This window comes from Chiloscyllium punctatum, chromosome 42 (genome assembly GCF_047496795.1).
Source record: "Chiloscyllium punctatum isolate Juve2018m chromosome 42, sChiPun1.3, whole genome shotgun sequence".
NCBI lineage: Eukaryota > Metazoa > Chordata > Chondrichthyes > Orectolobiformes > Hemiscylliidae > Chiloscyllium > Chiloscyllium punctatum.
This window is the reverse complement of record NC_092780.1, coordinates 38,524,339-38,541,916: the sequence shown is the minus strand read 5'-3', so window position 1 is coordinate 38,541,916 and position 17,578 is coordinate 38,524,339. Positions and strand designations below refer to the sequence as shown.

The 17,578-nt window shown below is 43.5% G+C and overlaps 1 protein-coding gene across 1 annotated transcript in view; it reads right to left on the bottom strand.

Annotated features, from left to right (window-relative positions):
* LOC140465908 (vesicle-fusing ATPase) overlaps positions 1-17,578 on the bottom strand; it is a 273,650-nt gene that overhangs the window by 98,792 nt on the left and 157,280 nt on the right. Inside the window, exons 16-17 of the mRNA XM_072561838.1 lie at positions 14,147-14,213; positions 935-1,014 (exon numbers count right to left, since the gene is read on the bottom strand). Coding sequence (XP_072417939.1) covers positions 935-1,014; positions 14,147-14,213 — 147 coding nt within the window. The remainder of the gene's footprint in view (positions 1-934; positions 1,015-14,146; positions 14,214-17,578) is intronic.

Genomic DNA, 17,578 nt, shown 5'->3' with positions numbered 1-17,578 from the left:
AATTTCATCACACTGAAATTCAGAAAACTTCTTCATATCTTTAAATCACGCAAAATGAAATGCTGCATTAATCGCTGGTGCCCAAAGCACGTTCCAAACAGTCACTATTAGAAGACAGTGCTCCCAACTGGTAAAGCAAGCTTGACGTGACACAGAGATATAGACCAGAATAATTCCAAATGACACCCTGGATGTGATCTAAATTTGTAAATATCAACATTAACACTACAAATAGTGCTGCTTGGTCAAAAAGTGAAATAGAATACATCACAAAACATTCAAGCTTTATAGAAACTGACCCTGCACACGGTTCAATGGGTAGCAATGTTACCTTGGAGTTTTAAGGTCTTAAGGAGGGCTTAAATTCTGCAACAGATTCTTGGATACATTATCTCAGTTGATAATTCTATGACCAGATGTGCCATCTTTCAGATTCTGCACCCTTTGGTGAACATAAAGAGCCCTCTCTGATATCCCAGCAAATATTTATCATACAACCTCAAAACAAATTATCCATTCGTTATTCACATCACATTCTGCCAGACCTAGGTGCACACAGATTTAATTGCTATATTTCATATTGTACATAATACATTAAATCAAGGATTTAATATGAATTTTAATGACTGATTTGTACTAAAATCCATCCTGGATACATACAGCTTCTGAAAAAGCTTGAGGCTAGCTAAAACAAGCTCTCGCTAAGCCAAAACGAGCATTGACCTTCTGTTTAACCCATAAGTTTTTAAGTCTCAATGAATAAACAATTCTCTCATTTCCACTACATGTCTTGAAGAAACTGCTTAGATGATCTGAGAAGTATGAATTCAACAACATACATGGAAATTCCAGGGAAAGTTAAAAGCCATTGCAGTATTGAAAACATGATAAAATAATATGGAGTCATGTTTAGTTTAAGCTATGTTTCACTTACATGAGGAGAGGACTTCTTCAGCAGGACCAGTAGTGCTTGAAGTACCAGGTTTGAGAAGCGTGGGCCAATTGGAACATAATCTGAAATCAAACAGATTAACAGGTTTTTCTGAAAAAGTTATAATTCCTATACTCTGCTCCCCAAATCCTTGGTGAAATTTGAATCCACGAACATCTGGTACATCAGACAAGTTTCTATTCTTTATAGGGAACATGTACAAAAGCGCAGATATATCCGATCATCCATCTTTTGCAGTATTACAGCTAAAATTGTCTGGATTTGTCTTTACTCGGAGATCAAACGTCAACACTCAGTAGCAGGGACCTCAGTCAACTTTCCATCTCCGATATTAGAGTTAACCTAGATTTTGGTCATGAACAACTCCCCACTTTTGTAGCACTTTCATTCTACGTGCCACCTTCAAATAAGTGACAGGGTAGCTTAGGTTCACAAAACCCTCAGGTCACTGCTGCTTGATAACACCAACTTTGGAGAGTTGTTTCAAACAAATGTTAACTGTCCCTTAATTTTGTTGCCTTGCAAATTTTATCTTATGAGTCTACTATTTTAATTCTGTAATAAAGAAACGATGAACAGTACTGCACAGAAGCAGGCCTGTCAGCCCACCAAGACTGCCTTGGCACGTGATGCCTTTCACCTCAATGCGACCTCACGTCTCTCGGTTCCCTGGTTATTCATGTAGCTAACAAGATGCCTCTTAAATGTTGCTATTGTATTTGCCTCCACCACCTTCTTTGGTAGTGTGTTTCAGGCACTTACCATCCTCTATATAAAAACTTGTCTCTCATCTCCTTTAAACTTTCTCTCCTTTATCTTAAATCTACATCTTCAAGTAATTGACATTTCTACCCTGAAAAAAAAACTATCCATTCTATCCTCACCTCTGATAATTATGTAAACTTCTATCAGATCGTTCCTCATCCTGTGATGTTCAAATTTAAACAAACCAGGTTTGTCCATCTCTCCTCATAGCTGACACCCTCCACCTGGGGCGGCACGGTGGCATAGCAGTTAGCACTGCTGCCTCACAGTGCCAGAGACCAGAGTTTAATTCCCGCCTCAGGCAACTGTCTGTGTGGAGTTTGCACATTCTCCCAGTGTCTGCGTGGGATTCCTCTGGGTGCTCTGGTTTCCTCCCACAGTTAGGTGAATTTGCCATGCTAAATTGCCCATAGTGTTAGGTGAAGGGGTAAATGTAGGGGAATGGGTCTGGGTGAGTTGCTCTTCGGAGGGTCGGTGTGGACTTGTTGGGCCGAAAGGCCTGTTTCCACACTAAGTAATCTAATCAAACCAGGCAATCTGTTTCTGTAACCTCTCCAAAGCCTCCACATCCTTCTAGTAGTCTGGCAACCAGAACCATACACATTATTCCAATTGTGACTGAATTAAAGTTTTATCAATTTTAACACACTGTATCCTGACTGACAAGGACAAGCATGACGCATGGTCATCTTGACTACTTTATCCACTTGTGTTGCCACTTTCAGGGAACTGTGCACTTGTACACCTAGACCCCTCTGTATGTTGGCACGATTAAGGGTGGGCCCTTTAGTGCATACTTCATTATTGCATTAGATCTCCCAAAATGCATCGCCTCACACTTGTCTGGATTAAACTTCATCTACCATTTCTCTGCCCAAATGTCAAACCTACCAATGTTATGCTGTATCCTCTGGCAAACCTCCTCACTAGCCACATCTTCCCAAATCCTTGTGTTGTCTGCAAACTTAGTCAGACAACTTAAATTCTTTTCCAAATCATTTACATAAATTACAAACAGAGGTCCCAGCACTGATCCCTGGTCACCATTAGTCACAGATCTCCAATCTGAAAAACACCCTTCCACTACTACGCTCTGTTCCGCACAGAAGGTTTAAGAGCAAAACTCAAGTTGATATTCACTAAGCGTATTACTGAGAGAGTGCTGCATGGCCAATGAATGATAAACACATAGCACACAGCTGGTCATCACATAGGTTAGCACATCTCAGTTAGCCCTCCAAAGGAAGCGATTCATCCAAATCCAGTGCCCTGCATTTTACCCATAGCTCCGCTATATTTTCCTTTTCAGATCATAAGTAAATTCTCTTTTGAAAGCCTCAACTCACTTAGCCTCCATCGCATTCTCAAGCAATGCACTTAGACCCTAACCACTGTGTGAAAATGTTTCACCTCCTGTGCCAGAGCTTATTTTGTTAATTCCCTTAAATCCATGCCCTCTGGTTCCTGATCCTTCTGCCAAAGGCAACAGTTGCTTCCCATCTGCTCTGTGTAGATACCTCATGACTCTGAAAAACTCTACAAAATTTCTTCTCAATCTTTGTTTCTCTAAGCAAATTAGTCCTGTACACGAAAGTCTAGGTCATCAATAACACTGATCCCTAGGAAACTCCATTATTAAACTTCCTCCAGTTTACAAAACAGCTGTTTACCAGTACTCCGCTTCTTGTCACTCAGTCAATTTCACATCTGTGTTGCTACTGTTACTTCAATTTCATGAGCTCTAACTTTATGTTAGGTTGCATGGCACTTAATCAAATGCCTTTTGGAAGCCCATATACACCATACCAACAGCACTATATTCATCAACATTCTCTGTAGCTATCAAAATACTTCAAGTTAGTTAAGCAAAATTTGCCCTGAACAGATTCTTGCTGATTTTGCTCAATGAATCTAACTTTCACAACTATTAAAGTGACTATTAAAGTATCTTAAAATATTTCTATAATAGGTAGCCCACCATTGAAGTCACACTCTATTGTTCAGTTACAGATTTGCCTAGTGCTCTTTGAGCCCAATTTATCTGGGTCAGATTCATTCTTACTCTTTGTAGGTGGCTTTCCCTAGTAAATCATTATTACTCTGGATTAATCCTTTAACTTTTTCCAACCCATCTAAACTTTGTGTCACAACGAACATTGTCCCCTTAATGTTCCTCCACTGCCATTTGATCCATATTAGAGGAGGTCGCTGTACACATTGGAACTAACAACATAGGAAGGGCGAATACAAAGTTAGGCAACGATTTAAAAAGGAGGTCCTCAAAGCTAGTAATATCCAGAGTAGTCCTGGGGCTATGAGCTAGTGAGAGAAGGAACAGGAGGAAAGAGTATGAAAGCATGGCTAAGGCATTGGTGCAGGGGAGAGGAATTCACATTTTTGGAATCCCTTCTGGGGTAGAATTGACCTGCATAAGGAGGACAGATTGCACTTCAATTGGAAGGGGACAAATATGCTGGCAGGGAGATTTGCTACAACTGCTCAGGAGGATTTAAAGTAGTAAGGTGGAGGAGTGAGACCTAGGAATATAGTGAGGAAAGAGATCAATTTGAGACTGGTACAGTTGGGAAAAGGAGAGGGTCAAACAGTCAGGGCATGGAGTACAAAGCAGTGAATAAGTTAATGAATGTTAATAAATAAGTTAATAAATGAAACTGCAGTTATTTCGATGCAAGAGGCCTACTAAGGATAGCAGATGAACTCTGAATGGTTAGGAAAATGGGACTGGGATCTCATAGCAATTACAGAGACGTGGCTCACGGATGGATAGGACGAGCAGCTTAACGTTCCAGGATACAAATACTATAGGAAGGATAGAAAGGGGGGCAAGAGAAGAGGGGGATTGGGGTTTTCGATAAGGGATAGCATTATGGCTGTATTTGGGGAGGGTATTCCTGGGAATCCATCCAGGGAAGTTATTTGGGTAGAACTGGGAAATAAGGAAGTGACGATCACCTTATTGGGATTGTTTTCGAGACAACCCAATAATCAGTGAGAAATTGAGAAACAAATCTGTAAGGGGATTGGATCTATAAGAGTAATAGGGTGGTTATGGTAGAGGATTTTAACTTTCCAAAAAAAGACTGGCACTGCCACAGTGTCAAGCATTTAGATGGACAGGAATTTGTTCAGTGTGTACGAGAAAATTTTCTGATTCAGTATGTGGATGTACCTACTATAGAAGGTGCAAAACTTGACCTACTCTTGGGAAATAAGGCAGTGCAGGTGACGGAGGTGTCAGTGGGGGGGCACTTTGGAGCCAGTGATCATAATGCTATTAGTTTTATAATAGCGATGGAAAAGGAGAGACTGGATGTAAAAGCTGACATTCTAATTTGGAGGAAGGTCAATTTTGATGGTATTATGCAAGAACTTTCAAAAGCTGAATGAGGGCAGATATTTCAGGTAAAGGCATGGTTGGAAAAAGGGAAGACTTCAAAAATGAGATAACAAGAATCCAGAGACAGTACGTACCTGTTAGGGTGAAGGCAAGGCTGGTAGGTGTAGGGAATGCTAGACGACTAAAGAAATTAAGGTTTTGGTTAATAAAAAGAAGGAAGCATATGTCACGCATACACAGCAGAAATTGAGTGAATCCTTAGAAGAGTATAAAGACATTAGGAGTATACTTGAGACGGACATTAGGATGGCAAAAAGGGGACATGAGAAAGGTTTGGCAAACAGGGTTATAGAATCCAACTATGTTACGGACAAAAGGGTAGCGAGGGCAAGAATAAGGCTCCTCAAAGATCAGCAAGGCAGCCAATGTGCAGAACCACAGGAAATAGGGGAGATAGTAAAGTAGTATTTTGCATCAGTGTTCACTGTGGAGAAGGACATGGAAAATATAGAATGTGGGGAAATGATAGTGACATTTTGAAAAAAGTCCATATTACAGAGGTGGTGGAGTTTGAAGTCTCAAAACACAAAGGTGGATAAATCGCCAGGACCTGACCTAGAACTCTGTGGGAAGCTTAGGAAGGGATTGCTAGGCCCCTTGCTGAGATATTTGTATCAACGATAGTCACAAGTGAGGTGCCAGAAGAGTGGAGATTGGCTAATGTGGTGCTACTATTTAAGAAAGATGGTAAGGAAAAGACAGGAAACTATAGACTGGTGAGCCTGACATCAGTGGTCAGCAAGTTGTTGGGAGGAAATCCTGAGGGACAGGATTTACATGTATTTGGAAAGGCAAGGACTGATTAGGAATGGCCAACATGATAAGTGAAGTAATATATTGGGGCAGTGGCTACACCTGAAACACTACAGGTGTAATGACTTCTACCTATCTTCGTCCTCTGTCCAAAAAGAAAGAAATGCCTCTTGTGGAGGGTTGGTGAGGTAAAGTTTTTTTTAAAATCTCTTTTGGCAATTTAGAGCAGAGAGGATGGAAGCTAGGGAAGTTGCATGCTCCTCTTACAAGATGTCAGAGGTGGCCATTGGTGAGCCTGCTGACTTCACCTGCAAGCAGTGTACCCAACGCAATCTCCTCACAGACCGCGTTAGGGAACTGGAGCTGGAGAAATTTGGATCATTCAGGAAGCTGAGGGGGTGACAGAGAGAGGTTATATAGGGAGATAGTCACACCTAAGTTATAGGATAAAGATAGCTGGATGACTGGTAGGAGGGGGAAAAGGCAGTGGCAGTCAGTGCAGGGATCTCTTGTGGCTAATCCCCTTAATAGTATATCACTTTAGATAATGTTGTGGGGGAAAGAGTGCGAAAGACTTACCAAGGGAAAACCTAAGTGACCAGCTCTCTGACACTGAGCCTGGCTCTGAGGTTCAGAAGGGAAGGGGGAGAATAGGAGTGTGATAATGATCGAAGATTCAATGGTTAGAGGAACAGACAGGAGATTCTGCAATCACAAATGAGACTCCCGGTTGGTATGTTGCCTCCAAGGTGCCAAGTCAGGGATGCCTCAGATTGACTTTACTGGATTCTTGAGGGGGGAGAGCAGCCAGAAGTCGTGGTACACATTGGTACCAATGACATAGCTATGAAAAGGGATGAGGACCTGAAAAGTGAATCTAGGGAGTTAGTTTGAAAGCCAAAAAAAGGTCAGATGAGCAGAGTAGTAATCTCAAGATTGCTACTGGTGCCACAAGCTAGTGAGGCTAGGAACAGAGTGTGAGTGCAGGTGAACACATGGCTGCAAGCTGGTTTTAGGAGGGCCTCAGATATGTGGATCATTGGGTTCCTTCTGGGGAAGACGGGAGCAGTACAAGGAGAATGAAATGGAGGGGTAGCAATATCCTGGGCAGAAGGTTTGCTAGAGCTCTTGGAGAGAGTTTAAACTAGTTTGCCAGAGGGATGGGAATCGCAGTTATGGATCAGAGAATGGAGTAGCTGGTGAACAGAGTTGAGACTGTGGTGCTGCAAAAGCACAGCAGGTCAGGCAGCATTTAAGGAGCTGGAGAATCAATGTTTTGGGCATTAGCCCTTCATCATATGCCCAAAGTGCAGATTCTCCTGCTCCTCAGATGCTGTCTGACCTGTTCTGTTTTTCCAGCACCATGTTCTTGACTCTGATCTCCAGCATCTGCAGTCCTCACTTTCTCCTAGTTGGTGAACAGACAGATATAGTGTGCAGAGAGTCTGTGAAGAAGGGGAGACAGTTGACAGGGCAAAGTTGCAGTCATAGGTTGATGGGTTGAAGTGTCAGGAATAAGGGTAATGAACTTAGAGCATGGATCAATACTTGGAACTATGATGTTATGGCCATTACAGACACTTGGATATTACAAGGGCAGGAATGGTTGTTGGATGTTCCGAGGTTTAGATGTTTCAAAAGTATTGGGAGGGAGATAGAAGATGTGGGGGACTGGCATTGCTAATCAGGGATAGTATAACAGCTGTAGAAAGAGAGGTTGTTGAGGAGGGTTTGTCGACTGAGTAGAATATGGGTGGCATTCAGACTACACTGAGCAACATTATTACAATATTTTCCTCCTTTGGTCGATCCAAATAGATGTGCACTTTTTACACAGTCATTAAACAAGCCCTTGGCTGTCCTCACAGGCAGATGTAAAAAATCTCATGGTAATATTTCACAGGAGGGCAGGAAGTTCACCCCAATGCCTGGCTCATACTTAACCCTCAACCAACACAAGAGTGGATCTGGTCATCATCTCATTCTTGTTTGTTGGGCACTCTGCATGCAAATTGGCAGCTTTGTTTCCTACTTTATACACTGATGTTATTTCAAACCTGGCTGACTGACAGTATAATAAAAAGCAAAATACTATGGATGCTGAAAATTTGAAACAAACACAAAATGGGATGGTGTCATGGTGGAATGAAGACATTTTTACAGATGATGGATTAATGTTCGAGGGTAGCACAGAGAACAGTCCCTGTGAAATACAAGCAGAGGAGGGGAAGATCATTTGCTGGTGGCATGCTGCTGGAGGCAGTGGAAATGTAGAGAATGATCTTTGAATGAACAGACTAGCGTCATAGAAAGTGAGGATAAAGGGAATCTTATGATTGTTCTGGAAAGGACAGGAGAGGTGAGGACAAAAGTGCAGGAAATGAATCAGACAATGGGTCTATCCTCATTGTTTAACAGCTCAAACACTCCAGTTGAAGAAGCGTTTTACTTGTACTTGTACTGTACTCATAATGCAGTCTCCTTTACATTGGCGAGACCAAATGCAGACTGGGTGGCCACTTTGCAGAACACTTCTGGCTATCAGTAGGAATAATCCTGATCTTTCATTTCAACAAAGCATCTTACTCTCATGCTAACCTGTGTGTCCTGGGCCTGCTGCAATGTTCCAATGAAGCACAATGCATGTTTGATGAACAACACTCTTTATAGTCTTTAGGAGTCAACACTGAATTCCACAACTTCAGTGCCTGACCTAATGTTTTCCTTACATTCTTACTCAGCTCTCCCCCCCCCCCCCCATTTTCATCCTTTCACACCTTAATTTACACTTATTATACACCTCTACTTGTCTTTCACCTCAGTTAGGAAGTTTTTGCCTTTTACACTGGGCCTCTACACCATCTCTTACCCTCCCTCGCCTCAGTCAAAAAGTATAAAAAAAAGCAATTTCCAATTCCTATTAGGTCTGAAGATAATTCATATCAGATTTGAAGTGTTAGAAACTGCAATCCAGTGACTTGAGCTCACAGCCAATGATGGCTACGCAACTTGCATCATTATACTGTCTACATTCCAACACGATGAAAAGGTGTTTAACTGTCTGTGATAGTCCAAAAACAACAATTTATATGGAATATATATGAATCGTATCCCTTAACCTTTTAGCACGGGGTTCAGACACATATTCTATAAAGCAACATGTTGGAATCCAACCAATAAATATAACTACTTTGACAATGGGTCCCTGGCTGAGAGGGATTCCCAAACATGATCTAATTGAGTTACAATTGGAATACACTGCCATAATCTTATTTAGATCCCTGGGTAGATCCCCAGGTTCAGAGAAACGCAGAAAGTAGAAGCAGGAGTAGTCTGGACCATTGGGCATAATCTCAGAATAAAAGGGCACCAATTTAACACTGAGATGAGGAAGAATTTCTTCTCTCAGAGGATTAAGCGTCTTTGGAAGTCCTTGCCACAGAGAGCTGTGGAGGGTAGAGTCCTTGTGCACATTTAAATCTGAGATAGATAAATTCTTGATTAGAAAGGGAATCAAGGAGTACAGTGAAAGGGCAGGAAAATGGATGTGACCAACGACATAGCTAGGAAGAGGGGTGGGGAGGTCATTTAGGAGCTCAGGGAGTTAGGCTGGAAGCTAAAAGCTAGGACGGACAAAGTCGTCATCTCTGGGTTGCTGCCGGTGCCACGTGACAGCAAGGCAAGGAATAGGGAGAGTGCAGTTGAACACGTGGCTGCAAGGATGGTGTAGGAGAGGGGGCAGGCTTCAGGTATTTGGACAATTGGACTGCATTCTGGGGAAGGTGGGACCTGTACAAGCAGGACGGGTTGCACCTGAACCAGAAGGGCACCAATATCCTGGGAGGTAGGTTTGCTAGCACTCTTTGGGGGGGGTTTAAACTAATTTGGCAGGGGTATGGGATCCAGACTTGTAGTCCAGCAAGTAGGCTAGCTGTTTGTCAGGATGTCCAAGAATGTAGGGAGGCTGTGGAGAAGGTAGCACTGACAGGGAATACTTGCGGACACAGAGATAGGTTCAAGTGTGTATACTTCAATGAAAGGAGTATCAGAAATAAGGTAGGTGAACTTAAGGCGTGTATTGGTACCTGGGACTACGATGTTGTGGCCATCACGGAAACGTGGATAGAAGAGGGACAGGAATGGTTGTTGGAGGTTCCTGGTTACAGATGTTTCAGTAAGATTAGGGAGGGTGGTAAAAAAAGAGGGGGGGGGGGGGGGTGGCGTTGCTAATTAGAAATGGTATAACGGCTGCAGAAAGGCAGTTCGAGGGGGATCTGCCTTTGGAGGTAGTATGGGCTGAAGTCAGAAATAGGAAAGGAGCAGTCACCTTGTTGGGTGTTTACTATAGGCACCCCAATAGCAGCAGGCGTGGAGAAACAGATTGGGAAACAGATTTTGGAAAGGTGCAGAAGCCACAGGGTAGTAGTCATGGGCGATTTCAACTTTCCAGATATTGATTGGAAGCTCTTTAGATCAAGTAGTTTGGACGTGGCAGTGTCTGTGAATTGTGTCCAGGAAGCTTTTCTAACTCAGTATGTAGATTGTCCAACCAGAGGGGAGGCCATATTGGATTTGGTGCTCAGTAACGAATCGGGACAAGTGATGGGCTTGTTAGTGGGTGAGCATTTTGGAGATGGTTACCACAATTCTGTGACTTTCATCATGGTTATGGAGAGAGATAGGTGCGTGCAACAGGGTAGGTTTTACAATTGAGGGAAGGGTAAATACGATGCTGTAAGACAGGATCGGAGGAGCATAAGTTGGGAGCATAGGCTGTCAGGCAAGGATGTCGTGGAAATGTGGAACTTTTTCAAGGAACAGATACGACATGCCCTTGATATATATGTACTTGTCAGGCAGGAAAGAGATAGTCGGGTGAGGGAACCTTGGTTGATGAGGGAGGTTGAATGTCTTGTAAAGAGGAAGAAGGAGGCTTACATAAGGTTGAGGAAACAAGATTCAGACAGAGCGTTGGAGGGATACAGGATAGCCAGAAGGGAGCTGAAGAAAGGGATTAGAAGAGCTAAGAGAGGGCATGAAAAATCTTTGGCGGGTAGGATCAAGGATAACCCCAAGGCCTTTTATGCGTATGTGAGAAACATGATAATGACGAGAACGAGGGTAGGTCTGAAACTGTGTAGAGTTGGAAGAGATAGGAGAGGTCTTGAATGAGTACTTTTCTTCAGTATTTGCAAATGAGAAGAACCATATTGTTGAAGAGAAGAGTGTGAAACGGACTGGTAAGCTAGAAGAGATACTTGTTAGGAAGGAAGATGTGTTGGGCATTTTGAAAAACTTGAGGATAGACAAGTCCCCCGGGCCTGACGGGATATATCCTAGGATTATGTGGGAAGCAAGAGAGGAAATTGCAGAGCCGTTGGCAATGATCTTTTCGTCTTCACTGTCAACGGGGGTGGTACCAGGGGACTGGAGAGTGGCGAATGTTGTACCCCTGGTCAAAAAAGGGAATAGGGACAACCCCGGGAATTACAGGCCAGTTAGTCTTACTTCGGTGGAAGGCAAAGTAATGGAAAGGGTACTGAGGGATAGGATTTATGCGTATCTGGAAAGACACTGCTTGATTAGGGACAGCCAGCACGGATTTGTGAGGGGTAGGTCTTGCCTTACAAGTCTTATTGAATTCTGAGGAGGTGACCAAGCATGTGGATGAGGGTAGAGCAGTGGATGTAGTGTACGTGGATTTTAGTAAGGCATTTGATAAGGTTCCCCATGGTAGGCTTATGCGGAAAGTCAGGAGGCATGGGATAGTGGGAAGTTTGGCCAGTTAGATAGAGAACTGGCTAACCGGTCGAAGTCAGAGAGTGGTGGTACATGGTAAATATTCAGCCTGGAGCCCAGTTACAAGTGGAGTTCCACAGGGATCAGTTCTGGGTCCTCTGCTGTTTGTAATTTAATTAATGACTTGGAAGAGGGAGTCGAAGGGTGGGTCAGTAAATTTGCAAATGATACAAAGATTGGTGGAGTTGTGGATAGCGAGGAGGGCTGTTGTCAGCTGCAAAGGGACTTGGATATGATGCAGAGCTGGGCTGAGGAGTGGCAGATGGAGTTCAACCCTGTCAAGTGTGAGGTTGTCCATTTTGGAATGACAAATAAGAATGCGGAATACAAGGTTAACGGTAGGGTTCTTAGTAAGGTGGAGGAGCAGAGGGATCTTGGGGTCTATGTTCATAGATCTTTGAAAGTTGCGACTCAGGTGGATAGAGCTTGTACGAAGGCCTATGGTGTATTAGCGTTCATTAGCAGAGGGATTGAATTCAAGAGTCGTGAAGTGATGTTGCAGCTGTACAGGACCTTGGTTAGGCCACATTTGGAGTACTGTGTGCAATTCTGGTTGCCTCACTTTAGGAAAGATGTGGAAGCTTTGAAGAGGGTGCAGAGGAGATTTACCAGGATGTTGCCTGGAATGGAGAATAGGTCGTACGAGGATAGGTTGAGTGTGCTAGGCCTTTTCTCATTGGAACGGCGAAGGACGAGGGGTGACTTGATAGAGGTTTATAAGATGATATGGGGAATAGATAGAGTAGACAGTCAGAAACTTTTTCCCCAGGTACAACAGTGTGTTCCAAGGGGTCATAAATTTAAGGTGAAGGGTGGAAGGTATAGGGGGGATGTCTTTACCCAGAGAGTGGTGGGGGCATGGAATGCGCTGCCTGTGGGAGTGGCAGAGTCAGAATCATTGGTGACCTTTAAGCGGCAATTGGATAGGTACATGGATAGGTGCTTAAGCTAGGACAAATGTTCAGCACAACATCGTGGGCCGAAGGGCCGGTTCTGTGCTGTATTGTTCTATGTTCTATGTTCTAACAATGTCGAAACAGTCATAGTCATAGAGACGTACAGCACAGAATCAGATCCTTTGGTCCAACCCGTCCATGCTGACCAGATATCCAAAACTAATCTAGTCCCATTTGCCAGCACTTGGCCCATATCCCTCAAAACCCTCCCTATTCATACCAGAAGCATTTTAAATGTTGTAATTGTATCAGCCATCACTACTTCCTCTGACAGCTCATTCTATACACACTACCCTTGACATGAAAAAATTGCCCCTTAGGTCATTTTTAAGTCATTCCCCTCTCACCCTAAACCTATACCCTCTAGTTCTGGACTCACCCAGGGAAAAGACCTTGTCTATTTACCCTATCCACACCCCTCATGATTTTATAAGCCTCTATAAGGTCACTCCTCAGCCTCCAACACTCCAGAGAAAGCAGCCCCAGCTTATTCAGGCTCTCTCTTTAGCACAAATCCTCCAACCCTGGCAACAGTCATGATCCTATGCAATGATGGTGCAGGCTCAAGGGGCCGAATGACCTACTCCTGTTCCTATTTCTTAAGCTTCCAGTTGGTTCTGCCATTTCAAGTAGATCGTGGCTGATCTTTCTCACATTCCTTATTCCTTCAATATCTTGAAATTTATCAATTTTGGTCTGGAATATATTCAATGACTGGGCCACCACTGTCCTCTGGGGCACAGGGTTCCAAAGATTTGCTACCCTTTAAATGAAGAAATTAGTCCTTATCATAGTACTATGATGGCGGCACGGTGACTTAGTGGCTTGCACTGCTGCCTCTTTTCAGGGTCCCAGGTTCGATTCCAGCCTCGGGTGACTGTCTGTGTGGAGTTTGCACATTGTCCCAGTGTCTGTGTGGATTTCCTCCAGGTGCTCCGGTTTCCTCCCACAATCCAAAAGATGTGCCGGTCAGGTGAACTGGCCATGCTAAATTGCCCATAGTTTTAGGTGCATTAGTCAGAGGCAAGTGGTTCTGGGTGGGTTACTCTTCAGAGGGTCGGTGTGGACTGATTGGGCTGAAGAGCCTGTTTCCACACTGTAGGGGATCTAATCTAAAAAAAATAATCTTAATTAACAATCTTTTAATCTGAAACTATTCTGTCTGGTCCTAAACCACATCTTGTCAGCCAGGAGAAACATTCTTCCTGCATCTACCCTTCCGAATCTTGTCAGAAGTTTGTTTCAGAGCACTGGTCGACCAGTTGGGTTAGCCATTATCATATATGTCAGTGCCCTCACTGCAGCCTCAGATCCCTCACCCATGGCTTCAATGTTTGACATGAAACTAATGCAGTTATGAAACATAACTAGTACTGGTAATTTGACAGTAGCTACTTCCAGTCTATTGTGACAAGTGGCTTCTTGGGTTAACCGCAGAACAAAGCCATGTGCAAAGTTTAAAACAGTCAAGTACCTTGCTAGGCAAGATATATCTCTGCTTACCTAGCAGTCGCTCAATGTCATCAACCACAACACAGCTCAGTTGAGACTTGTATGCATCCTCAAAGATCTGTCAACACAAATTAATAGATAAGATTATTAAATAATACATCAGTTAGGCTTGTGGTAACATATCCGTCTTTGTAAATGGAAAGGTTCTACAGTGAAATGTATATTATTTTTCAGTCTAATGTTTCAATGTCCTCAACAAATTTCAATAACATTATTATACACTCTGCTCCTGCCAACAAACTACGTTATACTCTACCTGGCAATCATTCCTCAGGTTCATGATAAAGACCTAAGGTCCAATTTCAGTATTTTGTACCCAACATTTATCAAAGTGCCAATACATGTATGATCCAGAATGTTAAGAAAGCACATGCAACATGCTTTAATGACTACTGCCCAGTGGCTTTGACCTCCATTATCATGAAATGCTTCGAGAGGCTGGTCATGCACCACATCAACTCCAGCTGTTCTGCCTGCCTCAAACTCCTGCAATTTGCCTACCGACATAACAGGTAGAGCAGATGCCATTCCCCTAGCCTTGTACTCATCCCTGGAACATCTGGACAACAAGGACACCTACTTCAGACTCCTGCTTATCGACCACAGCTCTGCCTTCAACAACATAATCCCTTCCAGACTGATCGCAAAACTCTGAGACCTAGATCTCAACTCTGCCCTCTGTAACGAGATCCTCAGCTTCCTGACCCATAGACCATGATCAGTGAAGATAGACAACTACACCTCCTCCACAATAACACTCAACACTGGAGACCCCCAAAGATGCATTCTCAGCCACCTGCTGTACTCCCTGTACACCCACAAACGTGTAGCTAAATTCCAAATGAACACGACCTACAAGTTTGCTGATGACACCATGGTTGGACGGATATCAAACAACGATGAGTCTGAATACAGAAATGACAGAGCAGGCTTGATGACATGATTCAATGATAACAGCCTCTCTCTCAATGTCTGCGAAACTAAAGGACTGATCATTGACTTCAGAAAGAAAAAGGAGGAGAAAACACTCCCATTTACATCAACGGAGTGGAGATTGAGAAGGTTAAAAGCATCACATCCCTAGGAATGGTGATAACCAACGTGTCATGGACTTCCCAAGAAGATGCAACTGTCACGAAGGCACAACGATGTCTCTTCTTCCTCAAGCTGCTGAGGAAATTTGACATGTTCGTAAAGACCCTCACCAACTTTTAGAGGCACCATAGAAAGCATACTGCCCAGGTGCACAACAGTCTGGTATGGCAACTGGTCTGCCCAGGACCATAGGAAACTATAGAAGGTTGTGTGCACAGCCCAGGCCATCACAGAAGCTAACCTCCCATCCATGAACTCCATTTATACTTCTCGTTGCCACAGAAAGGCTGCCAGCATCAAAGAGCCATCCCATCCTAGTAATGCTCTCCTCCAACCTCTTCCATCAGGCAGAAGATACACACACCAGCAGGTTCAAGAACAGCTTCTTCCCTCTCGTTATTAGACTGATGAATGGACTCTAACTTCAAATAATGCTGATCTTGCCTCGTGCCCATCCTGTGCGATGTTACCTGTATGTCTCACTCTCCCAAGCTTTTCTCATTCTATGATCTGACTGTCCTTGCTATGATCTGACTGCACTGCTCACAAACAAAGCTTTTCAATGTACCCAGGAACACGCGACAATCTCTCAATGGGAGACCATTTCGATGATCGTGATCATAACTTCCTGAACTTTACTATAGTCATGCAGAGGGATAGGAGCAGACAGTATGGGAAAGTATTTAACTGGGGGAGGAGGAATTATAATATTGTTAGGCAGGAACTGGGCACCTAAATCAGGAACAGATGTTCTCAGGAAAATGCACAACGGAAATGTGGAGGTTGCTTAGGGAGACCTTGCTATTAGCGCTGGACAGGTTTGTCTCATTGAGGCAAGGAAGGGATGGTAGGGTGAAGGAACCTTGTGTGACAAGGGGACATTAAGTCAAGAGAAAGAAGGTTGAGGAAGCAAATATCAGACAGGGCTCTACACATTACAAGGTAACCAGGAAGGAACTGAAGAATAGACTTAGGAAAGTTAGAAAGGGGCATGAAAAAGCTTTAACTAGTAGAATTAAGGAAAACCCTAATGCATCCTATACTCATGTAAGGAACAAGAGGATGGCTAGAGTGAGGGGAGGGCCAATTAGGGATAGTGTAAGGAACTTGTGCCTGGAGTCGGAGGAGGTAGGGGGGAATTCTTAAATGAATACTTTACTTCAGTGTTCATTACTGAGAGGGAACTTGTCATTTGTGAGAGCAGCGTGAAACAGGCTGATATGATCCAACAGGTTCATGTTAAGAAGGAGAATGTGATGAAAAATTTGAAAAACATAAGAATAAATAAGTACCCTGGACCTAACGGGATATATCCAAGGTTTCTACAGTAAGCGAGGGAAGAGATTGCTGCGTTTTTGGACAATGATCTTTGCGCCTCACTGTCCACTGGAGTAGTACCAGATGATTGGAGGGTGGCAGATAGAATATAGAACATTACAGCGCAGTACAGGTCCTTCAGCCCTTTATGTTGCACTGCCCTGTCATACTAATCTGAAGCCCATCCCACCTACACTATTCCATGTACATCCATATGCCTGTCCAATGAAGACTTAAATGCACTTAAACTTGGCAAATCTACTACCGTTGCAGGCAAAGCATCCCATACCTTACTACTCTGAGTAAAGAAACTACCTCTGACATCTGTCTTATACCTACCTCCCATCACTTTAAAAGTTGTGTCCCCTCATGTTTGTTGTCCCCATACTTGGAAAAAGGCTCTCCCTGTCCACCCTATGATTATCTTGTATGTCTCTATTAAGTCATCCCTCAACCTTCTTCTCTCTAACGAGAACAGCCTCAAGGCCCTCAGCTTTTCCTCGTAAGACACTCTTTCCAAAGCTTCCACATCCTTCTTAGAATGTGGTGACCAGAACTGTACACAATACTCCAAAGGCAGCCGCACTAGAGTTTTGTACAGCTGTAGCATAACCTCATGGTTCCAGAACTCAATCCCTCTATTAATAAAGGCCAAAACCCTGTATGCCTTCTTAACAACCCTGTCAATCTGGGTGGCAACTTGCAGGGATCTGTGTACATGGACACCGAGATCTCTCTGCTCATCTGCACTCCCAAGAATCTTACCATTAGCCCGGTACTTTGCATACCGATTACTCCGTCCAAAGTGTATCACCTCACACATGTCCACATTAAACTCCATTTGCCACCTCTCAACCCAGCTCTGCATCCTATCTATGTCTCTCTGTAACCTACTACATCCTTCGTCACTATCCACAACTCCACCGACCTTAGTGTCATCCGCAAATTTACTAACCCACCCTTCTAAGCCCTCATCCAGGTCATTTATAAAAATGACCAACAGCAGTGACC